Consider the following 17,826-nt stretch of genomic DNA (forward strand, 5'->3'; position numbering starts at 1 on the left):
AATGAAGCCCCCCCCCCCCCCCGGGAGCCTTTTGGGCTGACCCAGAGATTAAAAACCTTCAAACTATGGCCCTCCCTATAGATACCAAATGAAAAGAGAACAAGGACCTTTAAGCTTCCCCTATTTTACACTATTTTAGACAGAACCACAGTTTGGGTACCTCTAAACTAAGGTGTTTGCCATAGATACCAAATGAAAAGAAAACTAAACATGATAATAAATGCCACCATCAACAGGGATAAATTGAATAGTGATAGGCTGGTATCTATAGGGAATAGAAAAGCATACTGGCAGAATCCATCCATATAAAGAGAAATAAAAATATGCTAAGCCTTTGTACTTTATCATCTATTGAATAGCAATATATTAAAAGGAAATCCCCTACTAAGGAAAGTGGAATATTTGCCTATAAGAACATAGCGTGAGTGGAATAGTAAGGCACACAAGGCTTATACTGTATTGATGTGGTTTATTCCCATGTGATGATGCTGTCAGGGAATACAATCCAATCTACACCCGGAGGAGGAAGGTGAGAATAATTACATTTCTAATGCATATTAAAAACATCTAGAAGGCTGAATAAAATGTGTAGAAATAAAGTGAAATGATGAATGCCGGGGAGTAGGACTGCAGAACAACGCGTCTCGCATCTCATAACGACTTTTTATTCTTCAGTCTCGAAATGAAGAACTGCAAGTGAGAAGTTTTTTTTTCTATTATTATTAAAAAAACGGGGGAGAATAATTGGCTTCCAATATTTAATTCTACAGGTAAAAGTTTTGCTAATGTACAGGGCAATGAATGGGTATTTAAATGGCTTCATCAGCCTTAGTAAGTCAGAGATTTCATTACAAGATTCTTGTAAACCCTCCCGTGCATGAAATTTTCATTAGTTTTTAAGGTATTGAGTTACATTCCCAGGTGTGAAATGTACATGGAAGAACTATATAGAGCAGGGGGCCCAGGGCCCAAAAGATTTATGCTGCACACTAAAAAATTTCTAACACAGGTATAGGATCTATTATCTGGAATGCTTGGGATCTGGGGTTTTAGGAATAAGGGATCTTTCCGTAATTTGGATTTCCATACCATAAGTCTGATAAAAATCATTTAAACATGAAATAAACCCTGCAGGATTGTTTTGCATCCAATATGGATTCATGCAGCTTACTTACCATCAAGACAAGGTACTGTTTTATTGTTACAAAGAAAAGGGGATCATTTAAACATGAAATAAACCCAATAGGGCTGTTCTGCCCCCAATAAGGGGTAATTATATCTTAGTTGGGATCAAGTACAGGTACTGTTTTATTATTACAGAGAAAAGGGAATGATTTAACCATTAAATAAACCCAATAGGGCTGTTCTGCCCCCAATAAGGGGTAATTACATCTTAGTTGGGATCAAGTACAGGTACTGTTTTATTATTACAGGGAATAATTTAAACTTGAAATAAATCCAATAGGACTGTTCTGCCCCAATAAGGGGTAATTATATCTTAGTTGGGATCAAGTACAGGTACTGTTTTATTATTACAGAGAAAAGGGAATCATTTAACCATTAAATAAACCCAATAGGGCTGTTCTGCCCCCAATAAGGGGTATTTATATCTTAGTTGGGATCAAGTACAGGTACTGTTTTAATTTTACAGAGAAAAGGGAATCATTTAACCATTAAATAAACCCAATAGGACTGTTCTGCCCCCAATAAGGGGTAATTATATCTTAGTTGGGATCAAGTACAGGTACTGTTTTATTATTACTGAGAAAAGGGAATCATTTAACCATTAAATAAACCCAATAGGACTGTTCTGCCCCAATAAGGGGTATTTATATCTTAGTTGGGATCAAGTACAGGTACTGTTTTAATTTTACAGAGAAAAGGGAATCATTTAACCATTAAATAAACCCAATAGGACTGTTCTGCCCCAATAAGGGGTAATTATATCTTAGTTGGGATCAAGTACAGGTACTGTTTTATTATTACTGAGAAAAGGGAATCATTTAACCATGAAATAAACCCAATAGGGCTGTTCTGCCCCAATAAGGGGTAATTATATCTTAGTTGGGATCAAGTACAGGTACTGTTTTATTATTACAGAGAAAAGGGAATCATTTAACCATTAAATAAACCCAATAGGGCTGTTCTGCCCCCAATAAGGGGTAATTATATCTTAGTTGGGATCAAGTACGGGTACTGTTTTATTATTACAGAGAAAAGGGAATCATTTAACCATTAAATAAACCCAATAGGGCTGTTCTGCCCCCAATAAGGGGTAATTATATCTTAGTTGGGATCAAGTACAGGTACTGTTTTATTATTACAGAGAAAAGGGAATCATTTAACCATTAAATAAACCCAATAGGGCTGTTCTGCCCCCAATAAGGGGTAATTATATCTTAGTTGGGATCAAGTACAGGTACTGTTTTATTATTACAGAGAAAAGGGAATCATTTAACCATTAAATAAACCCAATAGGACTGTTCTGCCCCAATAAGGGGTAATTATATCTTAGTTGGGATCAAGTACAGGTACTGTTTTATTATTACAGAGAAAAGGGAATCATTTAACCATTAATTAAACCCAATAGGACTGTTCTGCCCCCAATAAGCGGTAATTATATCTTAGTTGGGTTTAATTATTACAGAGAAAAAGGAAATTGATTTAAAAAAGTCTGAATTATTTGATTAAAATGGAGTCTATGGGAGACAGGCTTTCCGTAATTCGGAGCTTTCTGTATAACGGGCTTCCGGATAACAGATCCCGTACCTGTATATCCAATACGTTCTTCAAGGGGCCAAACAAACAGAATGTAAGAGGAGGCCACCAAAAATACACAGATTATCATACAAAACACGATCTTGTCTGTATGTGACCACCTTTGACACAACAAGAATTACCTGGCCCAACAGTCCCCAGCTTAGGGTCCTACTTATAAGGATATTAAAAAGTCTTCTACACTGCTTGACCCATAGTAGGTGCTGAGAAAATGTTCAGGCTTACTGGTGCACTCAGTGGTTTGTAATATCTAATAGTATGAGACCTCCCTTTCTGCAAACAATTATTTAAACAACAAGCATCCACAAGGGTTCTTTCCTCACCCACTCGTCCCTACATCACTAGTGACCATAACAGCCCCTGGGAATAAAATGGGACTCTCTTCTTTCACATCTTTTAATATGCAGAGTAACCAGGTGGTCACTAGCAAACAAACCCTATAATAAAAATACCTCACATATGTGCCTTATTGCTAGATAAGAAGGCCCTGAAGGCAAAAAAAACACAATAACAGGAGCAGGCAGGCAGCCAGATAACAGGAACACTTAAGGTCCAGATATACCGATACTTCCCTGACCCTATATAGGTGCTCCCCAGTCGCACTGCCGGTATAAATACGTAAGAAATTCACAAGGACTTGGGAATGCAGTACCACAGGTCAAGATGCACTGCTAGGGACATATGCCCACTGCCTCAAGGTTAGTAGATTGGTCAATTCTTCCACTAACTTAACATAGTCGCACTTATTCCTTGGCCAAATCTGGTGCCCCTCCATAGATACTGTCCTTTAGCAAAATCATAAGGGAATTCCCATTCCTGTGGCATTTAGATTAGTGCACTGCTTCCCTATCCCTGATGCCCTGTATTCTGCACCATCCATTCATTCTTCATCTAAATCATTTGCCCAACCCCTGGGCATGGGTATGCTCCACACATTGCTTTCATCTTTGCCCACAAAGCTCTATCTTAGTCTCTAAACCCCAAAATATTTCCCACATCACAAACTATAGACCTCAATCACTTGATTCCTTTTGAGTCATTGTTTCTTCTATGCCCCCTCCCATACAGGTCAGTCATATGCAGAGTTCTTGAGATGGTTGGACCCAGAGGTGCAGTGAAGTAGGGTGGTGGTAGCATTACACTGGGGAGCTGCTTTTATCAGCATCTGGATAAAATGAAAGGAAGAAAATTAGAAATACAGATTAGTAGACAGTCACAACAAACAGGGAAATGAAGGGGTTGTTTATACAGAGCTCAGTATCTCTAACTAATTAATAGTGAGATAGCAAGTGTGAAAGCATTATAATGCTCTGTTATTGCTTTATGATAAAACTAAGAAATATGCATGAGTTTTAAGTAAAATAATAGGCAGAATGTAAATGGCAAAGGTCCAACTGAGATCAAATTTATAATAAATATATTGCAATTATATGATTAAGGCCCCTTGGATTGCTCTATTTACTAATTTCATGACTAATTTATATTGCAACACCAGGGCAAGGACTAGATTGAGTATATGGTACTCAGAGTGAGTGTGTGCCCATGTAGCCCTGTATATAGAAGTACTAACCCACTCCCTGTAATTACAGGTGCAGTAGGTGCTCCCCCTGTCTATGTATGTATTTATATTTATATCTGAATATTAGTAGGCCCCTGACCTGCATATAAGAGAAGTGGTACAGTAGTACAGGTATGGGACCTGTTATCCAGAATGCTCGGGACCTGGGGTTTTCTGGATCTCCGTGACATAAGTCTGCTAAAAATCATTTAAATATTTAATAAACCCAATAGGATTGTTTTGCCCCCAATAAGGATTAATTATATTTTTCTCTGTAATAGCAATGAATAGCAACATGTCCTGCGTATAACAGCATTACTAGAGGCATCGGACCCCTTATCCGGAAACCCATTATCCATAAAGTTCTGAATTATGGAAAGCCCATCTCCCATAGACTCCATTTTAATCAAATAATTCACAATTTCAAAACTGATTCCCTTTTCTCAGTAATAATAAAACAGTACCTGTACTTGATCCCAGCTAAGATATAATTACCCCTTATTGGGGCAGAACAGCCCTATTGGGTTTATTTAATGGTTAAATGATTCCCTTTTCTCTGTAATAATAAAACAGTACCTGTACTTGATCCCAACTAAGATATAATTACCCCTTATTGGGGGCAGAACAGTCCTATTGGGTTTATTTCATGGTTAAATGATTCCCTTTTCTCTGTAATAATAAAACAGTACCTGTACTTGATCCCAACTAAGTTATAATTACCCCTTATTGGGGCAGAACAGCCCTATTGGGTTTATTTAATGGTTAAATGATTCCCTTTTCTCTGTAATAATAAAACAGTACCTGTACTTGATCCCAACTAAGATATAATTACCCCTTATTGGGGGCAGAACAGCCCTATTGGGGTTATTTAATGGTTAAATGATTCCCTTTTCTCTGTAATAATAAAACAGTACCTGTACTTGATCCCAACTAAGATATAATTACCCCTTATTGGGGGCAGAACAGCCCTATTGGGTTTATTTCATGGTTAAATGATTCCCTTTTCTCTGTAATAATAAAACAGTACCTGTACTTGATCCCAACTAAGATATAATTACCCCTTATTGGGGCAGAACAGCCCTATTGGGTTTATTTCATGGTTAAATAATTTTTTAGGTAGACTAAAATTACAGAAAGATCCCTTATCCGGAAAACCCCAGGCCCCGAGCATTCTGGATAACGGGTCCCATACCTGTAGTGTAATGGTACCTTTATATCAGTAGTAACCCCCGGGTCCCTGGCCTACATACAGAAGCTGCTATACAGTAGCAGTGCCTCTATAAATGTATACAGGCCGGCCCATGAGAATGGCAGCAGTCGGCCCGGGCATTGGGAGCAGTTGTACCTCACAGCGCTGAGCCGCCCCCTCCCAATCCCGTACAGCAGGGCAGAGGGCCAGGAAACCCGCAAGCAGCCAATCAGACGGCAGAGAAGGGCGCAGAGGGGCGGGGCCAGGAACCTCTCCTCAGGTTTTGGCTATTTTTTTTTATTTATTCTTCTCCCTTTCTGCCCGTGAATCCGGGGCCGGGCCGTGAGACATCGGGGGAAGGCGGCGGATCGCCGGATCCATTCGAGTAACGGGAGGAGGGGGGTGGCGCAGCCCATAGCGAGCGGTGCGCAAGGAACGTCAGAGCTCGGAAGGGACGGGTCCCAGCGGGGAGAATATCGGGGAGGATGGTGTCCGGGATCATCTGCAAGGCCGTGGTGTGAGTACCCCCTCCTCTCTCTATGGGTTATTCTGCTGCCTGGGCCCTCCCTGCTGTCAGTATGGGGTTCGGCCCTCAGGGCTTCCCTATGCAATCCTCAGTACTAGGGGACATAGAATATTACAGTATTCTTTAGTAAGTCATAGGGGCTCTACCTATATAGGGCCCTGGGGCCAATTGGCTTTCAGATGGCAACAGCCTTATAGAGATAACTGTATCTGGGAGATGTGTGGCCCCTGTGGCAGCCAGGCATTAGATATAGTGGCCCCTGTGGCAGCCAGGCATTAGATACAGTGGCCCCTGTGGCAGCCAGGCATTAGATATAGTGGCCCCTGTGGCAGCCAGGCATTAGATACAGTGGCCCCTGTGGCAGCCAGGCATTAGATATAGTGGCCCCTGTGGCAGCCAGGCATTAGATATAGTGGCCCCTGTGGCAGCCAGGCATTAGATATAGTGGCCCCTGTGGCAGCCAGGCATTAGATACAGTGGCCCCTGTGGCAGCCAGGCATTAGATACAGTGGCCCCTGTGGCAGCCAGGCATTAGATACAGTGGCCCCTGTGGCAGCCAGGCATTAGATACAGTGGCCCCTGTGGCAGCCAGGCATTAGATACAGTGGCCCCTGTGGCAGCCAGGCATTAGATACAGTGGCCCCTGTGGCAGCCAGGCATTAGATACAGTGGCCCCTGTGGCAGCCAGGCATTAGATACAGTGGCCCCTGTGGCAGCCAGGCATTAGATACAGTGGCCCCTGTGGCAGCCAGGCATTAGATACAGTGGCCCCTGTGGCAGCCAGGCATTAGATACAGTGGCCCCTGTGGCAGCCAGGCATTAGATATAGTGGCCCCTGTGGCAGCCAGGCATTAGATACAGTGGCCCCTGTGGCAGCCAGGCATTAGATACAGTGGCCCCTGTGGCAGCCAGGCATTAGATACAGTGGCCCCTGTGGCAGCCAGGCATTAGATACAGTGGCCCCTGTGGCAGCCAGGCATTAGATACAGTGGCCCCTGTGGCAGCCAGGCATTAGATACAGTGGCCCCTGTGGCAGCCAGGCATTAGATACAGTGGCCCCTGTGGCAGCCAGGCATTAGATACAGTGGCCCCTGTGGCAGCCAGGCATTAGATATAGTGGCCCCTGTGGCAGCCAGGCATTAGATACAGTGGCCCCTGTGGCAGCCAGGCATTAGATACAGTGGCCCCTGTGGCAGCCAGGCATTAGATACAGTGGCCCCTGTGGCAGCCAGGCATTAGATATAGTGGCCCCTGTGGCAGCCAGGCATTAGATACAGTGGCCCCTGTGGCAGCCAGGCATTAGATACAGTGGCCCCTGTGGCAGCCAGGCATTAGATACAGTGGCCCCTGTGGCAGCCAGGCATTAGATAGATATAGTGGCCCCTGTGGCAACCAGGAATTGGATATAGTGGCCCCTGTGCTAGGTAGCGGGGTGCAGGCATTGTGGGACACACCGGTTAAGCCTCTGATAGTGCGTAAGGCCAAGGTGGGGGGGTCCTCTTGCCCCCCAGCTTCCTAGGGGCCACTGGGGGTGGGAATATTCTAAGGACAACAGCTATAGGTTGTGTAACTTTTTAGGAAATGTAAATATGTACATCAGTCCCACCCTTGTTGCTGAACTTCAACCTGAGGGCTGCAGGTTGGACATCTGTGAATGATGTAATCCTGCCCTTGTCCGGGTGAACTGCAACTCTCGCCATCCCTTGCTGGGACGTAGGGTTCGGCAGCAGCTGTCGGGCAAAGGTTGAATATTGATTCCTGTAAGGCAGGAATGTATTGGCCAGCGGCACTTATCTCTTTATCCCCGTGGCATTTATTGGATTGGTGAGGCAAAGTTTAAATAATATCTAATATTGTGCAACGTCAGTGTGCGTCCCTAAGTGATAATACCAAACCCGTGTTAAGGGGATCTTTAACATGTGGCTGTTGCTAAACTACAAGTCCCAGCATTCCCTGTAAGCATTGCATGGAGGTGAGGCCTGTGCCACATATTGAATGACCCTTCTATTCTGCATAATGTACAATATCCTTGTTACTTGGTCACAGTTGGAATCCAGTTCATGGCCACTGAGCAAAGCAAATCAAGAGTTCTTGATAGGAAATGAATGCTGAATGGTGATTGGCCCCCAGTTGAACAGTATCCATGTGGCCTGGTGTATTTATTTCTCTGCTCAATAATAAACTTTACTCCAGGCCTAGACATGAATTTTGTTTCCCGGTGTATATAGTAAGCGGGTTTAAATGGCTGCTGCGGAACCTCTTGGGGAGAGAGAGTGAGCAGGATTCCCTGCCGATGACACATATTTTGATTGTAAGCTCTTTACCTCCTGCCTGTAATATGTATGACTGATGTATACGCCCTTTAGTGCAGTGCTGCAGAATTAGTTGGCACTATATACATATAATATTCAGCCTCCCTGGCAATAAAGTTACAGAGTACCAACGACAGAGAGTCACCCGTTTCCTCATTCCATTCAGATGAATGGCGGCTGCTGGCAGGGGCGGGGTTAAACAGCAGTATATTCATATTTAAAAAATGCAAGTGGTATGGCATTGGGTCATATAATGAGACTCCTAATGAAAGGGGCGTGTTCCAAAGTAATTAACGGCTAGGAGAGATCAGAGAGCCATAGAGATCCCACTGGAACCAAAGAGCCAATATTTTATCATTTATTTTGAAATATCTTAGAAAACGAAAACCTGAAACGTATGTCATGACCCAAATGCACAGGGGTTACTATCTAGTAAAGTCAAGGGAGAAGCTAAAATAACTTATGTTCTACCCCTGGCTGGAGGGTATATAGGTATTAGGTTTGGGTACTGAGTTGGGCAGCCATTAATATAAATACAGGTATGGGACCTGTTATCCAGAATGCTTGGGACCTGGGGGTTTCTGGATAAGGAGTCTTTCCATAATTCAGATCTCCTACCTTAAGTCTGCTAATAAAATAATTTAAACAGTAAATAAACCCAATAGTATTGTTTTGCCTCCAATAAGGGGTAATTATATCTTAGTTGGGATCAAGTACAGGTACTGTTTTATTATTACAGAGAAAAGGGAATCATTTAACCATTAAATAAACCCAATAGGGTTGTTCTGCCCCCAATAAGGGGTAATTATATCTTAGTTGGGATCAAGTATGGTACTGTTTTATTATTAAATTTTTTAAAAAAATGTGAATTATTTCATGAAAATTGAGTCTATGGGAGATGACTTTTTCATAATTTGGAACTTTCTGGATAATGGGTTTCCAGATAAGGGGGTCCGATACCTGTACCTGGCATTCCCTGGGCAACTAAAAGGCTCTCTACTGGTGAAATGCCTTCTGGCCCAGTGGTAAAGTGCAGTATGAACATAGGAGGGTAACGTTGATTTTCCAGTTTCACTATGAATCTGCTTTTATGTGAGACTAGTAGGCAATAAGTTTCCCCCCTCCAGGCTACAGGCTTTGCACCCTCACCTTATGTAAAGGCCTGGGCACAGTATTATGGCATTCCTGTTAATATCAGACAGTGGTGTGTTTACCCATATGGGTGCCCATTGCACACTTATGGCTCCTTTTGGTTCTGAATAGTGGATAAGCAGATTTGGTTCTGACCAGTGGATAAGTGCGTTTGGTTCTGACTAGTGGATAAGCAGATTTGGTTCTGACCAGTGGATAAGTGCGTTTGGTTCTGACTAGCAGATAAGCAGATTTGGTTCTGACTAGCAGATAAGCAGATTTGGTTCTGACTAGCAGATAAGCAGATTTGGTTCTGACTAGTGGATAAGTGCGTTTGGTTCTGACTAGCGGATAAGTGCGTTTGATACTGACTAGCGGATAAGTGCGCTTGGTTCTGACTAGCGGATAAGTGCGTTTGGTTCTGACTAGCGGATAAGTGCGTTTGGTTCTGACTAGCGGATAAGTGCGTTTGGTTCTGACTAGCGGATAAGTGCGTTTGGTTCTGACTAGCGGATAAGTGCGTTTGGTTCTGACTAGCGGATAAGTGCGTTTGGTTCTGACTAGCGGATAAGCAAGAGGAAGCTGTGGCCCTTCTCACTTGATTGGCATCACATGAAATATTCAGTGTGGAAAAACTGGCTGCAATGTGATCCCAGGGACTGTCTGTCAAACTGCGCCCTGAGGGGCTGGACGTGTTCTGACATTCAGCCTGAAATCAGCTCAGTCCATATCTGTTTGCATATTGGCCGTTAGGGCTGTATATATCACTGTTTGAAATTGGAAAGTTACTTTGTTTGGGAAGCCCTGCTGCAGGGGCGGAGAGAGGGGTGCTTTGTGAGAAAGCCAGGGGGCATGCATGTACCCCAACATGGCATAAAAAATACCTCATTGGCACAAGTAATATGACTGAGTCCCTCTCTAAGATAGAGGAGTCGGGTATAGTGGGAACAGGGAGGTTCGGAACTGCCTCTTACACCAGTCAGGAACTAGTTAATGAAGGCTATTTGTTTCATAACAATAAATAAATATCCAACATCCTGTAAATTAAACCCTTCTAAACAGTGCTTAGTGATGTGATCAGTTATAATCAGTGCTTAGTTAGGTCATTTCAGTCACATGACTTACTTGTGTATTATATATATGTGTGTGTTTGTGAGAGTGGTTGACTTGGCAGGAAAATTCATGCATCACAACATCTGAAGTTAAACAAATGAACATGACTTGATGGTATTCACCCCACATCACATGATTTTGCTATCTTGCATTGTGTCAAGAGATGGGCTAATTGATAAAATGGTGACATTATTCAACCAGGAAACCCTCTCAGTTAGGGAACTATTGCTCCTGTGGCAGGGAAGCTTTTGGCAGGCGTATTATGGGTTCAGTTTACAGAAATGTGAGCATGCCCCATGCATTATTTGTAATAGATCATGGCAGACAAGTCTAATTGCCTTCTGCAGGAGATGAGCAGAAACCTAGACCTTGAGGTTGCAGTGGATGTGGTTGTGCTTAACCATTTGATACAGTATGAAGTAGTAAGTATTTAATGAAGGACTATTAGACTAAAACAGACTTGGATTGATAACTCGCTCAATAAATGGAATGTGTTCCAATATGGAATACTTGTCCTTGTATAGGTGCTGCCTGCTGATTGGTTGCTACAGGTGACTAGACCTGTAGCAAACTTTGCCCCTTTTACTAGAGTACTTTTTTTAGAGTAGTTTTTTGTTAAATTTACATTTTATAATGATATATTTTCCTGTGTTTCTCAGTTGCAGTTAGTGAGCCAACCTGCTGGTTTTCTAAGTCGGGGACCTGGTTTACAAAGTTCATAATAGATAAACTACACTAAAAAAATGGTTAGTATAGTAGGCTAGTGATCTTGAGCCGATCCACTGAATGTTTTCATTTATTATCCTTCAATTTGAACTTCATAAAATCCTATAACTGTGATGAAGAAATAGTTCATGTGCACAATAAGTCACATCTCCTGTACTTCTATAGCGTTACTTTCCCTTTAACTCTGCACAGTAGGCAGAGGGAGATAAGGACAACACATAAGGATTGGCATTTTATGAGGTTCTCCCCCCAGCCTGTATCTAACGCTTCCTACTAGAATTATTTGGCATCTCTCTCTCTTATTGCTGACTTTCTGGTTCACTGAGTTTCTATCAAATGATTCTTTTTTTGCCAACTGAAACAATGTGATCCGTATCGGGGCTCAGAACAGAATACAAAGATACTGCTTGGTTGCCAACTGCAAAGCAAACAGTGAATGGCCCTAGCTGCCCCGATATACAGACTGGCCAAAAAGCATCTCCTGGTGACCCAGGGCCTATAGCAGGGGTACCCAGACTTTTCCGCACCGTGATCGACTTTGGCTCCTCCCCATGTAGGAGGGAGGAGTGCGCCGCACTTCCGCATTTCAAGACTTAGACGCGGTCCAGAAGTCCACGGTTGATCGACTGGTCTACCGCGGTCGACGGTTTGGCCACCCCTAGCCTATAGTATGTATCTAAATCTCTAAGTCTGATGTTTCCTCTAGATCAGGGGTGTCAAACTCAATCACATAAGGTGGCCGAAATCTAAAACACAGGCTAAGTCGAGGGCCAAATTTTTTATTAATGTACTTAGTAAGATACCAAGGGGTATATTTATCACAATGTGTAAAAAGTGGAGTAAGACATTACCGGCGATGTTGCTCATAGCAACCAATAGATGCTTTGCTACTGTTGAAATCTGATTACTGATTGGTTGCCTTGGGCAACATTACTGGTAATGCTTCACTCCACTTTTTACACAGCATGATAAATATACCCCTTAGTCTTCGTTACTATGTGAGGAAAATGGAAATTGATCAGGCTGGATGGTCAGACACACTCACCAAGGGCCACATAAAACAGCCACGTGGGCCGGATTTGGCCCCCGGGCCTTGTGTTTGACATATATGCTCTAGATCCTCTACATTCTATAGGGGGACCCTATATTAGATGTCACCTTCAAGTTCCCCCTCTATCAGGAATGAATAGATGGGTGTTGGAGCTACAGCTGCTCTTTCATCCCTTGATTTAATACAGACAGAGGCGTGGTTAGTCCAGATAAGGGTGTGGCTTGTAAAGTTGGAGGCATAACTGCGAGATACCATATTCAATGAAATTGGTGTCATGGGAAAAGTCTTGCCTTTTGATGATTAAAACAGTAAAGTCAATTTAGGAAACATATAAAAACCTGTATTGGGGAGAATTATATGTTTGTGCTCGATGCAAGTTTTAATTCTAAAGAGAAAAGAAGTAAGTGCATGTCCGTCCTCCATTATAGGGAGGGACTGAGAATTGGGGTCTTTTTAGAAGTCCACATTGCCCCCCATTTTGCAGCAAAGGTAAAGGCCCTAATCTTTAAACGGGCACCTGTTTTGTGGGCTATAAAAGGACACGGCAGAGAGGGAGTCGCTCTGTAGCATCAATCATCTGGAAGCAAAGAAAGGCTCCAGACATTGTAGACAGAGGGTCATTAATCTCTGCAAGTTGCTTGATGTTTTGGCCATGGCCGGTGATTTATGGAAGGCAAAAGAAAGATCAGGTAGAGCTCTCCTTAAAGGAGCAATAAAAAATATAGTATATCTCATAGAAAATAACGTGCAGTGCTTAGTAAATAAAGTGTAATCAAATGGTTTTCTCCTTCCTTCATCTAACAAAGCTGCAGTTGTGTCTTGCTTTATGGCTAAGGTTGTTTAGACCACAGTGGTCAGAGATCTTGTCTCAGCCATTGCCAACATTACTGCAGGACTATGGGCTCTTAGGCTAATGCCCCATGGAGAGATGCCCACAATGAATCTCTGCTAATGCAGACGACTAGTTGCCCCACAATGCCTTTCCATCAGCAACAAAGTGGATCACCCGTGGAAGGGCAGACGTGTCGCTTTATTTTCCGTGTGAAGTTTCTTGCAAGAGGAAACTTTGCGCGACTTCGGAAAAATTAAGTAACACGTATGTCTTTCCATCTGTGAATCGCTTTGTTGCCGGTCAAAAGGCATTTGGGGGAGATTAGTCGCCCGTGGTAGCAAAGATTTATTGTGGACGATAGGGCGTTAGCCTTAATGATATTAATAAACTGATTGAGATAAGGAGCATTAATACACATGAAAATCATTGGAATACACTCCATGTTAAACCTTTTCTTCAATAAATGCCTGCCCATTGGCTAGTGATTACTGCCAGTGTATGGTGGGCTGCTAGACCATTTGTCTGTGGAAAATGGGGCTTCCAGTTGTTCCAGTTTGATCCCCAAAGCTGTATCAGTGCAAGTGCTTCTGTATATCTGTACTATAGATGTCTGCATAATACGTTGAAAAGGGCTTTGTCTGGCAATGGTGAAAGGATTAGTTGCCCTTTTACACCTGCTGGTACTTGTGTTATGGCAAATGGAGGACATACACTTGGGGGGCCCTACACAAGCATTAGGTGGCTGGCAGAGGGGTATAACTTTCCAGCTGGAGCTAGTAGGAGTTTAACGTTTAAAGGAGAAGGAAAGGTAAAAACTAAGTAAGCTTTATCAGAAAGGTCTATGTAAATACAGCCATAAGCACTCACACAAACGCTGCACTGACTTCTCTGAAAAAAGATTTCTTGTGTCTGTAATTCCTGTGCCAGAGACACGCAGCTTTCTGTTCTCTGCTCTATCCTGCTCCCCCCTCCCTCAAGAATGGGAACTTTCTTTACACAGGTGAAATATCGGGAGACTTAAGGGCACTATTGAGACAACTGAAGGTACGCCTGCAGCTTGAGATTAACTCTTTACTAGCCTTTCCTTCTCCTTTAAGTCATGCATTTGCGCTCAGATGATGTCACAAATATATGTCCATGCCTGCGCCAACCACTGATTGGGTGCTGTATAAAAGCTAGTGTATGTCGAGGACACACACTTATGGTAAACATAACACATGGTATTTTTACCATGTGTCCTAGCCCACAGCGCCGCTGACATTAGAAGTACATAATCGCTCAGTCAGGCACACTCTCCTGGATGTCACCCCAAAGGCAGCTGGGAATGGTAGTACAATAACAGCTGAAAGACTAGAAAAAAAGTGGCCCCATGCAGCTTACCCCAATTAGGGTTGACCGTATGTAGAGGTAAGTGTGTAGTTTGTATACTTGGGTGCAAACAGCATTACTCATCCCATTCCATCCGGCAGCGTCACTGAATAATCGATCAATTAAATAATATTCCTGTAATCCTCTGTGTGACTTGTCTGCCTGCGTGCATTGCTAACGATAATGAACGTCTGTTAGGTGAGTGTCCTCTCTGCTTCATATCCTGGGCATGTGGAAACAAAGCACCCAATCACATTAATATGCAGCGCTGAATGCTGGGAAGCACCCTCCCCGGGTAGGAATGCAGGCCTGTCATTAATAGTACCAGGGGCAGTTATAGTCGGGGTTAATGTGTGCCATGTGAGAATGTGTGCGCGCTGATATACTCATTATAGTGTCACTAATGTTATCTGCTTGTCACAAATGTCTAGCGAATCCGCTTATGTAAATAGGAGCACTTCTCTCTGGCCCATCTGGGATGTCATTTCCCAAATGAAACACTTCATCGCATGAATTCCACCCCCGGCCCAATTATAGTACTCTCCATAATATTATTACGCATTACATGTAGCCAGCTACAGTACATACTCTGAATAATCTCGTGTCTATCTAAGGCTAATGCCACTGCCCTCCAGTGGAAAACAGCAGTGGTCAAGGTGCCCATGTCCATTTTGCAGCATAACCAGGTCTGGACTGAAATTCAAAATAGGCCCTGGCATTTCAAGTACACAGAGAATCAAACAGACCCCCCCACCAGGCCAATAAATAGCGACTGTCCATCTAGCGCCCCGGTCCCCCCTTGTGTGGCCCCCACCTGTCTGGCTTCTGTGACTGCTTACCTTTGTGTAAGCTTTAAATGGTATCAGTACTGAGATTAACTGCCTCCTGCATTGTTCACACCTCAGGTTCAGGCTGTAAGTCCTGGAATTGTTTACACCTGTAAGTAGCTGCTACTAAATAGCTCCGTGTTTTCACCCTAAAACCTCAGACTCGGACTGTAAGCGCCCGCATTGTTTACCTTTTTACACCTTAGACAGACTGTAGGAGCAGTGCCAGCATTGTGTCATTGCACGTAGTACAGTACAAACTGTTCATGTTGAAGTGGTCATGATCAGTTATTTACATAGACATGATAGGTTTCCCTGTCTCCTACCCTGCCTGTATGTACCATACTCTGCCTGCCCTATGCTGCTTTTGTGTGCCATGCTCTGCCTGCCCTATGTTGCCTGTATGTGCCATAATCTGCCTGCCCTATGCTGCCTGTGTGTACCATAATCTGTGTGCCCTATGCTGGCTGTGTGTGCCATACTCTGCCTGCCCTATGCTGCCTGTATGTGCCATAATCTGCCTGCCCTATGCTGCCTGTGTGTGCCATAATCTGTGTGCCCTATGCTGGCTGTGTGTGCCATACTCTGCCTGCCCTATGCTGCCTGTATGTGCCATAATCTGTGTCCCCTATGCTGGCTATGTGTGCAATACTCTGCCTGCCCTATGTTGCCTGTGTGTGCCATAATCTGTGTCCCCTATGCTGGCTATGTGTGCAATACTCTGCCTGCCCTATGTTGCCTGTGTGTGCTAGAGCTGGGCGGTATGACCAAAAATTTATATCACGGTATTTTTCAAAATTATATCGGTATCACGGTATTTGACGGTATATAAATAAAAAATAAATAATAAATATTGGTGGCCCCCCCCCCAATTCAATTTCTGGTTTTCCAATGACACCGAAAGGAATAAATGGCACTTGAACTGCACACGCGTGATAGCTTTTCCTTACTTGTAAAATAGATTGGGCATAGCGGGAGCTTGCAGTAATGCAACATTTGTGCAACTGAAGATTAAATGAAAATAGATTCATGTTCTGTTCCCTGATGCTTTATGGCAGGTTAGTGATAGGCGTAGGTGCATTATGCAGGATGCACTGGTTTCTAAGCAGCCATTCAGCATGCAAATGCCCAGATGACCAAGAGGCATAAAGATTTAAAACCAGCCAGCTCAATCCTTTTAAATAGGGAACCATGATGTGAATGCTGCATTACTTCTACTACCACTGTGGGCCCCCCCCAACCACAACCACCCCCCCCACACCCCCACAACCCCCACAACCCCAACCCCCAACCCCCCAGCAGAACTTACCCAACTTGTGGTTCCTCCAGCGATGCGTCCTAGCGACGTCGCGTGCGCGCTGACGTCACATGTGCGCTGACGTCACGTACGCACGGGCGCAACCCGGATATAATTGGAGAAAAATAGCAGGAGGCGCGCATACCGGTATAGCGGTATGTTGAAAATTCATATAGTTTTTTAAAAAAAAAACGGTATACCGGTTAAACCGGTATACCGCCCAGCACTAGTGTGTGCCATACTCTGCCTGCCCTATGCTGCCTGTGGGTGCCATACTCTGCCTGCCCTATGCTTCTTGTTTGTGCTATACTCTGCCTGCATATGCTGCCTGTGTGTGCCATACTCTGCCTGCATATGCTGCCTGTGTGGGCCATACTTTGCCTGCCCTATGCTGCCTGTGTGTGCCATTCTTTGCTTGCCTTATGCTCCGTGTGTGCCATACTCTGCCTGACCTATGCTGCCTGTGTGTGCCATTCTTTGCCTGTGTGTGCCATACTCAGTATTCAGAGCTGTACTTTCGATATATATAGGCATTGAGGCATGTACCTAACATGCAGCTTGGGCTATGGGTGCCTATATATATTAAAAAAATTCACATGTATTTATCGGCAAGAGGTGGCGGACAAGGGGGGTGCTGGGTACTAATCCATTGCTTAGTCAGTATTTGTATGTAATCTGTGTAGGTATACACCATCCTAGTGTGCAGCATTGCAGAATATGTTGGACCTTTGTAGATACAGTATGTGTCGCAAGTATGGGATCTATTATCCTGAAAATCATAATCCAGAAAGCTGGATAATGATAATTTTCTATTGAGTCCTTAAACAAACAGTTCTTTTTTTTCTCTTATAATAATAATCTGGAAAGTCACAGGTTCCAATAATAATTGCACTGTACCTATTTACAAGCTGGGCATACCTGGCAGTGTCAGTCTAATGCTGCATTCCTGCCATTGGGGATGTTTGCTATATCCTTATCTCTATCCGCACACCTTGCTGTTTGCCTTGCCCTATACCCCTATTTGATTTCCTCCTGTAGCAGATAACCCTACAGAATGGTGTAGTCATCCTTTTGTCCCCACTGACCTCCTGCCTTCCAGCCTGACCCATGGCGGCTTT

At 43.6% G+C, this 17,826-nt stretch overlaps 1 protein-coding gene and 1 long non-coding RNA gene across 2 annotated transcripts in view; one reads left to right on the forward strand and one right to left on the reverse strand.

Moving 5' to 3' along the window:
- Positions 1 to 449: 449 nt before the first annotated feature.
- Positions 450 to 5,634, reverse strand: LOC105947747. The gene is made up of 3 exons (XR_001171201.3): positions 5,546 to 5,634; positions 3,791 to 3,943; positions 450 to 690 (listed from the first exon to the last, which is right to left on the reverse strand). It is a non-coding gene; the product is annotated as an uncharacterized LOC105947747 (long non-coding RNA).
- A 206-nt stretch (positions 5,635 to 5,840) lies between these two features.
- The window catches only part of reep3 (receptor accessory protein 3), a 90,382-nt gene continuing 78,396 nt past the window's right edge, over positions 5,841 to 17,826 (forward strand). Inside the window, exon 1 of the mRNA XM_002940751.5 lies at positions 5,841 to 6,042. Within this exon, the coding sequence (XP_002940797.3) occupies positions 6,011 to 6,042 (32 nt within the window). The 5' untranslated portion in view covers positions 5,841 to 6,010. The remainder of the gene's footprint in view (positions 6,043 to 17,826) is intronic.

This window comes from Xenopus tropicalis, chromosome 7 (assembly GCF_000004195.4).
Source record: "Xenopus tropicalis strain Nigerian chromosome 7, UCB_Xtro_10.0, whole genome shotgun sequence".
Taxonomy (NCBI): Eukaryota; Metazoa; Chordata; class Amphibia; order Anura; family Pipidae; genus Xenopus; species Xenopus tropicalis.